The sequence below is a fragment of the Sceloporus occidentalis genome, unplaced genomic scaffold, assembly GCF_023333645.1.
Source record: "Sceloporus occidentalis isolate IW3139 unplaced genomic scaffold, rSceOcc1.0.p SCAF_6, whole genome shotgun sequence".
In the NCBI taxonomy this organism is placed as follows: Eukaryota; Metazoa; Chordata; class Lepidosauria; order Squamata; family Phrynosomatidae; genus Sceloporus; species Sceloporus occidentalis.
The window spans coordinates 120859287-120871600 of record NW_028316986.1 but is presented as its reverse complement, the minus strand read 5'-3'; the positions used below and the strand labels follow the sequence as shown (position 1 = coordinate 120871600).

Sequence of the window (12314 nt, the reverse complement as noted above, 5' to 3'; positions counted from 1 at the left end):
AATATGGCTATGTCTCTGATTTTTGCAAACTTACGAAAGTTCACAGCCATACATTTAAGCAGGGAAATAAGAGGAAAGGGTTCATGAAGACCAGTGACCAAATGTGAACGGTTTGGAGCCAGACCTAGTCATGCCCAGATAACTAGCATGCTCTTGTGAGATTTTTGCCCCAGCTTGCATATTATTTCTGTGAGTGAGTAAAGCCCGCCTTCCACATCACACCATCTTAGTGTTTTCCTTATACAGGTTGAGTCTCCCTTATTTGAAATGCTTGGGGCCAGAAGTGTTTTGGATTTTGGAACACCTGTATTTGCATATATGCACATAAAGAGATATCTTGGAGATGGGATCTAAGTCTAAACATAACATTTATTTAGGTTTCATATGCACCTTATACACATGGCCTGAAGGTAATTTTAAACAATATTTTAAAATAATTTTGTGCATGAAACAAAGTTTGTGTCCACTGAACCATTAGAAAGCAAAGGTATCACTGTCTCAGCCACCCATGAAAAAAGGTTTGGGGTTTGGAGTATTTCAGATTTTAGAATCCAGACAAGGCAGGCTCAGCCTGTATGATCATGCTAGGAACATATTGCCTGACTTTCTCCCACTTATTTTTGACATACAGTACAGATCTCCAGTGTGATCTGAATCACTTTGAACCATGCTGCTCCTCTCTGGACCATCCTGACACAACCTGTTTTGATCCAGAGTTGGTACAAATCTGTTTGAATCTGCCCTGTTCACTTCAGAATTCATTTGAATAATTTGCATGGCTCTCATTCTCACCTTTGTTTAATTTTAATGAGTGAGCTAAGCTCATACTTTCATTTCCATAGTCTAAATAAGAATGGAAAGAAATGAAACAGTGTGTCATTGTTTCAATAAAGTGCAATATCAATCATCTCCTCCTTTTTGAAAAATAGCTAATCATGTACTTAGACAGGTATGTTCTGTTTTTTATTAAAATTCTGCACAATTTATTACAGGTTGTCAGTCAAAATAATAATATTATGTATGTACCACCTTTCTCCCAATAATAGGACTCAAGCTGGCTAGCAATATATTTAAAAACAATACAGATTTGAAACTATACAAAACTTCATACAAGTATAAGTAAAAAATTGTTAAAAATGAAACAATTTAAACAGTAAAAACAAAATTACTTAAATGGCTACACAAACTATAAAACAGCACAGCACATCATTAAAAGTCCATCTCATTCAGTTTCAGTATCTAAAAACCTGGTGGACCAAGAATGCTTTCAGTTGCTGACAGAAGGAGAACAAGGAGGAAGCCACCCTGGCCTCCCTAACTAGAAAGTTCCTAAATCTAGGAGCAGCTACCAAGAAGGCCCTCTCCTTTGTGTCCACCAAATGAGCCTGAGAAGGTGGTGGGACAGAGAGAATGGGCTCTCCTGAAGATCTTAAAGCTCTAATGGGCTCATAAAGCTCATACAATTCTCTGTATACTCTGGACTCAAGCCAGATATGATGCTGAGCCTTCATAGTGTTGTTTTTTCTTCCACCATGACAAACATGCTTGGATGTTCAGGGTGTGGTGAGAATAGCTACTGGGCTGCAGAGAACCATCTTTATAGAAAGAAGCTTATTTTTCAGTTTCCATCACCAGGATGAGGGGGCTTCTGGCACTGGATTTTCCTCCCTTCCAGGAGAAATGTTCTATAGCATCCAATGGTTCCTCAGCCAGTTTGTCAAGGAGCTTGGGAAACACTCCCTAGATTAACTTGAAATTGTTTGTTTGGTTTTTTAATGTATCAAACACTGGCTTTATACTACTGCCCAATATCAGACATAGATATATAAAATACAGAAATCTAAGCCAGGGGTTTATAATAAAAGGAACAAATACTTGCACTGTATTGTGTAACTTTTGTATGTCCAAAATCAGTCAACATCACCTCAGGTTGAAGATGAAATTAACTTTGGCATGGCTTCATGTTCATGTTTGATTTTAGGCTTGTTCTCAGAAAGAGTGGGAACATAAAGTTGGAAAAAGGAGGGTGCGTGAAAAGGATTGCTGCTGGTCAGATGGCAGTGCAGAGCAGGAGATAGTGTGTGGACAGATGGTGGGTGGGCAGATCACTTGGTTTGGATTGGGCCCACTTTTTCCTGCTAAAGGTTGTTGTTTTCACATTTATTATTGACAGGCTGGAGATGGCTGGACCTCGGTTTATTTCCAACAGAACATCCCAACATGCTTTATTGTCTAACTCTGATTACACTTGGGAGTATGAATATTATGAATATGAGCCAGTTTCCTTTGAAGATCTCAAGGCTCATAAGTGTAAGTCTTATCTGGATGTTGTCTATTTCAAAGCATAATCTTTCCAAGTGGAATTGGTTTGCTGAAGTTGTATGCAAAATGTCCAGGTGGGAGCAAATATAATGAAGAAACAACAAAATTTAATTATAGATTGCTTTCTATACCATGCTGTCATCATTCCTCCTTTTCTCATTTCAAAATCTACTAACAAAGAGTAGCTTTGTAGTATCTTTCTTGTGTGTACTTCCCCTCCTTTTGAGTTTGCATGTCCCGCTAGTGCCCAATTTAGCCACTGGCATATTGGGGGGGGGGGGGGGAACCATGGAAAATACATAAAGAGACAAATACTATTGGATTAAATACTAGTGGATTAAAAAAACCCACACCACTGAGTGGAGTATTATTTGTCCTTTTACTCTTACTAACATCTTTTTGGTATTATCAGTAAAAGCATTAAGTCTAGATTCCAATCCAGAGATCATAACACACAGCAGTAGGTAGAGCTCACCAGTCCGGCCTGCATGTACTTGTGTGGGATTCTGGGAGTTGTAGGCCAAAACAGTAACTTTTTTAAATTTTGCAAACTGTCACCATTAACTTGATAATCTTTTATGGGTTAAGATGATGGGGAAAAGAAGTCAGACCCCTTTGGTCCATTTCTCTTTCCAGATGCATGGTTAGCGTGTGATTCTCATACATGTGTAGGTGCTACTTATATAGGCATACATGCATCAGTGTCCACAAGGGTGACTGAATGTAGAAATGTTTCCGCACAAAAATAGTCTTTGCTGGGTTGGGCTCCCTAAAGTTATGCATAATCATCCATGGAGTCCTGAGTCTGAAGGACCTGAGTAGAGCTGCTGATGATAGAGCAACTTGGGAGGTCTCTCATTTTGGGGGTTGCTATAAGTCAAGTTGACTTGATGGCAATTAACAACAACATTTTTCAGATATTGCATTCTTTGGTTAGTCTTAAGTCAAAACCTAAAATACAAACCAATATTTTGTGGGTGAAGATGCACATAATGTTATACATAATTAGCCACAGAATACTGAAGCTACCGTCTTGAGTCTGAAAGACCTGAGCAGAGCTCAGAGAGTAGAGAGTAGAAATGTTTCTGCACAAAGATAGTCTTTGCTCAGTTGGGCTCCCTAAAAGTATACATAATCAGCCATAGAGTGCACAAAATTAGACCACAACTATGAAGTGTGTTGCATGCAGGGCTTGAGCAAGATCTGCCCTTATTGAGATTCAGTATGACTCCCCCGACCCCATGTTCATATTAATGAAAATTTGTTCCCCACCCTCAAAAAATTAACCTCACTGTTTCTTTTACAGATTCCATTGTGATTGGATTTTGGGTTGGCCTTGCCGTCTTTGTCATTTTTATGTTTTTTGTACTGACCCTCTTAACAAAGACAGGAGCACCACACCAGGAGTAAGTACTATTGGTGGCTACTAGAAGCTCAAATTGCTGAACAGTCATTACCTTTCTAATTGATCTTATTGGTTCAGGACAGAGTGGTAATTCTGTAGCTCTCCAGATGTTATTTGACTGCAACACCCAGCACTGCTCACTATTAACTATGTGAACTAGGATCAAAGGCCTTTTTAGGTTCTGGTGTAACCCAAGTGAGTAATGGGTTTGGCCCAATGGGTGGAAAGGACTGTACTTGCTGGTTGAGTTCAGAAAGAGGGAAACTAGAGAGGAGATGAGCTGTAGTTACCAGTGACGAGGAGTAAGCCCTTTTCACTTGTCACTTGTGACAAATCCCACTGAATTCATTGCATTAATTCCAAATCAGCAATCTCTCATTTAGACATGTTGTAGGCAAGCAAATATTTTGGATCTGTCCATAACTATGGATTAATGAAGATGTGGCTTCTACCTCATTTCTTACCCACAATTCATCTCTTTTTGCTTTCTAGGAATACAGACTCTGCTGAGAAAAGGTTTTGCATGAACAACTTTGTGGCTGATTTTGGGCGACCACTGGATTCTGACAGGATTTTTTCTCAGCAAGCTGCTGAAGAATCCAGGTTGCTCTTCAATTGCTACATTAGTGAGTTTGAGAAGGTGGACAAAGCAAAACCATGCCACAAAGTGCCAGTTACAGACAGTAACATCCACTTCCAGGAAGTAATTCATAATAGGGTGAGACTGGAAGAGGAGCTGCATTGCCACACCAAGTTCAACATCCCCAACTTTGTGAACACTGACCAGAATTCCTCTCTGGAAGATGACCTGCTGATTTCTGAGCCACCTATAATTTTAGAGAGCAAACCAGTTAGTCATTGTTCCCATCAAATTCTTGACTGAAGAAACATGAATCTTGAAACTTGAAAATCAGTCAGTCAATCCACCACTGACCAAGCTACCCACCTACTCTTTTTAAAGCTGGGATTCCTTCTGTTATCGTATCATACCATCTGGGATCTATATTAATAGAACATGTTTCATCTTCAGCTATCATCTTATGATTTTCTATGGGTTTTCCAGGCTATGAGGCCATGTTCTGGAAGGGTTTATTCCTGATGTTTTGCCTGGATCTGTGGCTGGCATCTTCAGAGGGTGAAAGCCTTTGACTTCTCATCTTATGCTTCAGCTAAAAGATTCTGTAGTCACAAATGAACTAAATGGGGAGAGGGATTAAGAAACACATCATTCTCACCTTGCACCCTCATTGCCCCCAAACAACCAACCGCCCCCTCCAATTTTGTGGGTCCCTGCATCTACAAACCTCTGCACCTATCCTGCTGAAACTTTACTAATGTATTCCTTAGTGACATGTCAGTGCTTTTTTGCATGTCTGTCATGTCCAGGAAAATGATTACTGTAATAAGGAATCTAGGGTGATGGAAGGCTGCTCTTGTACAAAGGTCCCTGAGCTAATCACCTGAAATTTGGGATTTCTTCAGAAAAGAGGCGACTGTGCCTGCAATCCCCCCCCCCCCCCCGGTTTTGCCAAGAAATCAAAAATATTTGTTGCATTTATTTCATAAAAACAAACTTAGTATATATGAATGTTTGGCTTTCCAAATCTTTCTTTGGATTTTGTCCTCAAGACCTGGTGCAAATTTGTCTGGAAAAAAAGTTGGCCATTTTTTTTGAAGTGCCAAATCATAGATGGTGTTCATTCTAATATTCAGACCCCACTCACTGTTCTCATATGTGAACTTGTTTTAGTTGCTGTCTTTCTTCTACTGAACAGGTAAATGGAGCAATGAAGTGATGTGTTGATGGGTTTCAGTGTGTTGCATGTGTTTTGTTTTTTTAAACTATCTTCTAAGTAAAAATTATTCCCCTGACATTTTTGTTTGGCTCAATATGTGCTAGGCAAATTGTTGATTAAAAATAAATAATAAAAAAGCTTTGCACAAGAGTGAGATTTTTACAATTGCTTTGTACTTAAGTGTTCAAAAAACAACTACTTGGACTTTGAATTACTATGGCAGTTGCTGCAGTGAGACATTTTAAAAACGTGCATTTTTCTATATTCAGTTCAAGTTTGTGAAAGTGGAACTATGCATGCAGTGCCCTTGAGCATATAAGGCACTTGTGTGTTCAATTTTGGATGTGGTTATTGGCTTCATAAATAATATTTGGAGCTGTTTTTCAGAATGTGATTAATACTGGCTTTTATATATGAAATGAGAGAGGCTAGATAAGGCAGCTGTTACATGGATTTGTAATTGGTTGACTGACCGAAGCCAAAGGGTGTTCAACAATGGTGCCTTTTCATTCTGGAGAGAAGTGACCAGTGGGGTCCCACAGGGCTCTGTCCTGGGCCCAGTACTATTCAACATCTTTATCAATGACTTGGAGGACAAAATTGGGGGCATACTTATCAAATTTGCAGATGACACCAAATTAGGAGGAATAGCTAATACTCCAGAGGACAGGATCAAAATTCAAGATGACCTGAATAGACTAGAAAGCTGGGCCAAAGCTAACAAAATGAAATTCAACATGGAGAAACGTAAAGTACTGCACTTACGGCAGAAAAATGAAATGCACAGATATGATGGGCGACGCCTGGCTGAATGAAACTACATGTGAAAGGGATCTAGGAGTCCAGGTAGACCACAAGTTGAACATGAGTCAACAGTGTGATGTGGCAGCTAAAAAGGCCAATGCAATTTTAGGCTGCATCAATAAAAGTATAGTGTCTAGATCAAGAGAAGTAGTAGTGCCACTGTATTCTGCTTTGGTCAGGCCCCACCTGGAATATTGTGTCCAGTTCTGGAGACCACAATTTAAAAAGGATGTTGAGAAACTGGAGCGTGTCCAAAGAAGAGCAGTTAAAATGGTGAAGGGTCTGGAAGCCATGTCCTATGAGGAATGACTTAGGGAGCTGGGGATGTTTAGCCTGGAGAAGAGAAGGTTAAGAGGTGATATGATAGCCCTGTTTAAATACTTGAAGGGATGTCATATTGAGGAGGGAGCAAGTTTGTTTTCTGCTGCTCCAGAGAACAGGACCCGGAGCAATGGATGCAAGCTGAAGGAAAAGTTTTCACCTCAACATTAGGAAGAACTTCCTGACAGTAAGATCTGTTCGACAGTGGAACACACTCCCTCGGAGTGTAGTGGAGTCTCCTTCCTTAGAGGTCTTTAAACAGAGGCTGGATGGCCATCTGTCGGGGATGCTTTGATTTGGATTTCCTGCATGGCAGGGGGTTGGACTGGATGGCCCTTGCAGTCTCTTCCAACTCTATTATTCTATAGTTCTATGAACATGTTCCTGAATTTTAAAATATATAGTCCGAGAGCCTGGATTGGAAGATGTGAGCCAAAGTGGGATACAGTTATTTTAAGTATTACGTAATGTGTTGTCATTTGTTGATTTATATATCATCATCAGTAAAACTCACTTGTACAGGTGCTGGCTTTCCATTCATTCAAAGATTTCTGGAGTCAAGGCAGATTCTTGTACGGGTTCCTTATTCTATGTAGGCTCAGATTGTCACAGTGTTGATAAATGCACCCAGTATTTTTACTATTGACAACATCACTTATCTAGAACAAAATCTTTCCACTGGAGCATATTTGTCCTATTTTAACCACCTTCCATAAACGTAGACAAGTATTATATCCAATGTCATTTGGAATCTTTCCTTAGCTCACTTCCAAGGAATGTTATAGCTGTTGAACAATCACCTGGTTAAATATTTGTCTTTGACATGCCTGCAACTCTATTTGCCTTCATTTTGACAAACTGCATCAACTTCATATAGAAATCAGCTGCTGCCTTGTTAAAGTAATAGAGCATTGTTTTCTATACAAATGGCACAACTGTCATTTCTCTATGGGATTAGGACCCACATTTTGGTTTACTGAACATTCACGTAGGTGGTACACACACTACTCTGGTATACTGATAAACCTAAAGTAATGTCATGAGTAATAGATGGTGTGTGTGTGTGTGTGTGGTTTAACTATAGTTGGACCATATGTCATTTCCATTAATTATGGACTATTAACTGAAGAAAAAACCTTGGAAAATGGCTCTCCTGGGACTAAGTACTCTGAATACACCAGATTCTATCTGATCTCAGAAGCTAAGAGGAAAGTGCCAAGGAATACATGTTGTAGGCTAAATTTTGGACAAAGGAACTAGCAAAACTACCTCTGACTATGCTTTGCATAAGGAAACTTTGTGAAATGGGGTCGCTGTAAACTGACAGCTGACTTGAAGATGTGCTCATACACAAAAGAAGTTGAAGCCTAGCTAAAGAAAGGATACCTATCAGAGTTTTGGGTTTTTTTGGGGTGGGGGGTGGGGGCGGGGGCGATAAAGCATGGATGCTTTTTATGGTTGACAACTTGCAGAATCCTGAAGCCAGTGTGGATAGGAAGAAGACTGACCCTCATGAAATTGAAAACATCCCTGCTGCAGTTTGAATATACTTTTTCACATCATCCCAGCTTCTTTGCAGTCTTTGTATGGACAAAAATGTGGCAATTAATTTACTATGGTAGACCAAAATCTTTTAAGACCATTCAATGAAATGCACAGAATTTTTCTAACAACTAGACTTGAAGGGAAAAAAATCAACATCGATATACAAACTTTTATTCAGTATTATTTAATATATATATAAAATACAAGCAGATGAGATTAATTTATACAACAGAAACGTAGACGGAGTTCCTAAAAAGTGAAACTAGTTACTTTCTGGGATTGTTTTCAAGCTTATTTATTTTCATCCTTATTAACTTTCCCTGATTAACTTATGTTCAGATCTTCCAGTAACTTTGTGGCATGTTTGAAGAACTAACTGGAATGATGACGCCTTGTTTCTGGAGCTGCCGTAGAACATCCAACATTGAATCCAGCTCAATGCGAAATTTCTCGAGCTCTTGATTTTTCAGCAATGCCAGCTTTCTCCATTTTTCAATTTCCTGGATTTGTTCTACTTCAGCAATATGCCGTGTTTCCTGTATTACCTATGGGAAAAGATTATTTTGATTTCTAAACACGTTTGTTGATAAAAGATTAAAAACCAATTCCTAATTCAAAATTTCAACTTTGTTATTAGATCACCTGTAAGAATGTTTTCCATGCTTGGTGGTGTTTTTTTTTTTTTAATTATTGGAGCCAGAGATAGGGGTGTTGGAGGTTCCATAAGCAGACATATACTTAAATATGGATTTACTGGGACTAGTTTATGGCCAGTTGTTAGTTTACACATTTCATGTAAGGAAAATGCTTTATAAGGGGAAAAATGTGAATCCCAGTGTAGCTTATGTGTGAATAGGAGTTACTGGTCAAGTATGCTCAACGGATACTGGAAGTGCAGGGAGCCATCTCAGCTGAAACAAATGAAGTGGTGCTGAGAATTATGGCAATCCTAAGGCAAATCTATCATGGGGTTTTCTTGGCAAGATTTGTTCAGAGGAAGTTTACCGTTGCCTTCCCCTCAGGCTGAGAGCATGTGACTTGCCCAAGGTCACCTAGGTTTCATGGCTGGGTTGGGGGAGTGGATACAATTCAGTTGTAAGGTCAGCTTATTAACAGTTCCAGAAGGGAGCAGGAGAAAGCTCTATTAGCAATCTTTTCACAATTTGTTGGTATGGTCAGAGCAGTGAATTGCTTGTCTACCCATCCCAAGAATGCATTGCTAGGTTCTAAGAGTGAACTATTTATACAACAGTTAAAAGAGATACACTGGCAAGGTTTTTTTTTTTTTAAAGGTGGCAGACAATAGGCTACTACTTCAGTACCAAAGAAAAGGCATAGAAGAAACATCCTACATAACTTCAGTGTTACTGTCCTGAGTTCTGAATGTGAACTCAGCTTAGCTACTGATTAAATCGTGGAGATCCTACATGTGCGCGTAATTCTGCCCATGCAGTTTCATGTCCTGCCATTGTCTGGCAACTGCTGGAAGGGCGCATGTTGCTGTCCCATACTACTGGAGACAGGAGGGAGATGATTGAGACCACATAAAAGCAGGTCATCTCATCTCAGTTAGGGGGAAGAAATGAGGGTGTGGTCTCAAATGGAATGCACCTGCTTTTTCCTTCCTTCAACAGCTCAGAATAGCCAGACCTTCATGTTTGGCATTACCTTCTGCTCTTCTCTTTAGTAAGCAGGATCATCTATCTATCTATCTATCTATCTATCTATCTATCTATCTATCTATCTATCTATCTATCTATCTATCTAATACCTCACTCCTCAGAAATGATCTCAGAATAGGGAAGTGGAGAGAAAGAGCAAGAGAACTGCATCTCTATACCGTGTCTGAAAAGGCACTTATATGTGACCAATTTTAGTAATCAATACAGTCTTTTCAGGAGTCTTGTGCTGGAGATTGCATATTAATATTTCAAGAACTGAGTGGACAATCAAAGACTCAAGGGACTAGAAGGTCATCTAGGCTAACTTCTGTTTGGAAATAAAACTATCCTTTTCCATCATACTTCTCTACTTGTAAAATCCAGACTATTAGCACCAGACCCCTGCCTTTAGAGGAAACTTCCTTGGAGTGAAATATGAATCTCTGTATGCACTATATTACAAATAGGAAAGTATGGTGAATTTATTCAGTTAGTATTTCAATTTTCATTTCAAAGGAAATGAGCCCAAATCAAACTCCTTCAATCAGAATGCAGTTTGCCTTTGAAAATTGTTTTTTTAAGTTTGCAAGTTTTTGAAAAATGTGTTCAGCAACATATGGTAATGGGAAACCGCTTGGAAAATTGTGCATTTATAAGATCTAAGAAAAATTAGTTTTTAAATATTAAAAGAAATCTGTATTACAATCTGGTATGCAACTGGGATGGAACAGATCTAGAACCAGGGAAATGGGAACTACAGCAAGACTACACTTGACAGAATCACCTGTCTCTCACTGCAAAGGGAAATATAAGGTTCAATTTTGATGCTAGTCTTCACTTTGTTATAATCTTAGTACTTACCATGAGCTGTCATTCAGTGTATAAATTAATTCAACTATACCTGCATGTTGATAACACCTTTATAACAGCTTTTGATTGTGGAGAGAGGGTGTTTATTTCTAGTACAGGATGGTTGCTATAGCAGCCAGCTTGCACAAAGCTTGTAAAAATTAGTAACACTGACTTTTTCAGATATTAATTTGTTATTTTCTTTACCTGCTGAAGTTCTTGCTCTCTTTGTTCATATCGGGTTTCCAATTGTTTGATCTTTCTTTCCAGGCACACAAAGTGTTTCATCTCAGGGGTCTGCCTTTCTCTAGCCTCTCCAAGTTCTTCTAACAGTTTTGCCATCTAAAATGAGAAATTGTGACATTATCTGAGAAGATATCTCTCAAGTTAAAAATTGTTCATTGAACTACAACTCTCCCCAATCAAAGAGAAAAGTTAAAATAGTATCTTTATGTACTAGGAGAACCAAGAGACTGCTCATGAGCATCTGGTGTAAGGCGTTTCCTTCCTACCTGGATGCTTGGAATGTGCTTGGCTGATTGCCTGTCCTGACAGGGGGCTGAGGAAACAAAGGTATACCCACAAGTGCCCCCAGCTGTTGTTGCACAGCCCCAAGAGTGTGGCCGAAGGAAATGAATGCTTCTTTCTGCAATGTGCAAAAAAGCCCATATGCTTGGTGTAATGATAGTTTTCTGCATGCAGGAAATTTTTGAACTGAGTAAGCATTCCAACACACAACCCCACACCTGCACCTGAAACAGTACATTCCTAGGAACTGTATCATGAATCACATATGTAGATAGAGAATCTAAAGTATGCATGTAATATTTCAGCCAAGAAATCACTGTCTTTTAAAAGGATACAAAAAGATGTGGGAGATGAGAGACTAAACAAGAAGAAGGGAAGAAAGCCACAAAGCTGGGCATGTCACATTCAAAAAGCCCTGGCCTTGCTATCTAATGGCTCATAGAACCCGGTCTCATAGATCAGTAAAAACTCAAAATAGTTAGTTTGGAAATATGGGTATATTTTTAAAAGAAGTAAACAAATGTGGAGCATCTATGATTTTATATTTGCACAAAAGAAACAACCTCTTTACTTGCTTAGGAGTTGCTGAGGAGATTTAACATTTAAAGCATGCTAAGACGTGGAAAATACCAAACAGTTTCAGATGTATATAAATAGATACATGAGGTTGAACATAACCCAAAACAATATCTGTCTTTTTCTTCTTTTTCTTTTTTCTTTTGGGAAACCCTATGCATGTTCACTCATACAGGAACCTCACTATGTTCAAACTGGCTTTCTCCCTAGCAAGTGTGCTTAGGTTTGCCTCCTCATCCTGTCTTTGCTTGGAGCATAATGTTACAAAGCTCAGGTTCAAATATTAATTTCATAAAACCTTCATAATCCTAAGTTCATAACCCAAGGGCAAGGGCCCTAAAATCATTTTACAAGACACACACAAAAAATTCAAGTTATTAAACCAGAAATCTGTTTTCCTTCTCTTACCACCTTCAGCTTATTATGGTTACTTTAAAATAATCCCCTCCCCCCATTATTTCTTCAAATCCAAAATTGTGGTTTAATTTCTGAGTCCAATAGCAGTAC

General features: G+C 38.9%; 2 protein-coding genes across 8 annotated transcripts in view; one reads left to right on the top strand and one right to left on the bottom strand.

Annotated features, from left to right (window-relative positions):
- The window catches only part of LOC149311335 (melanocortin-2 receptor accessory protein 2-like), a 42145-nt gene extending 36280 nt beyond the window's left edge, over positions 1 to 5865 (top strand). For both annotated transcript variants that reach the window (XM_089528549.1, XM_089528550.1), the window contains 3 exons: positions 2174 to 2310; positions 3629 to 3728; positions 4220 to 5865. In XM_089528549.1, the coding sequence (XP_089384675.1) occupies positions 2181 to 2310; positions 3629 to 3728; positions 4220 to 4610 (621 nt within the window). In that variant the 5' untranslated portion in view covers positions 2174 to 2180 and the 3' untranslated portion in view covers positions 4611 to 5865. The remainder of the gene's footprint in view (positions 1 to 2173; positions 2311 to 3628; positions 3729 to 4219) is intronic.
- Positions 5866 to 8344: 2479 nt separating this feature from the next.
- Positions 8345 to 12314, bottom strand: part of CEP162 (centrosomal protein 162) — a 60773-nt gene continuing 56803 nt past the window's right edge. For 5 of the 6 annotated variants that reach the window (XM_089530819.1, XM_089530823.1, XM_089530822.1 and 2 more), the window contains 2 exons: positions 10911 to 11045; positions 8345 to 8738 (listed from right to left, as the gene is read on the bottom strand). In XM_089530819.1, coding sequence (XP_089386945.1) covers positions 8529 to 8738; positions 10911 to 11045 — 345 coding nt within the window. In that variant the 3' untranslated portion in view covers positions 8345 to 8528. Of the gene's footprint in view, positions 8739 to 10910; positions 11046 to 11215; positions 11350 to 12314 lie in introns of those variants that run through there. The other variant, XM_089530824.1, reaches the window with a different exon arrangement.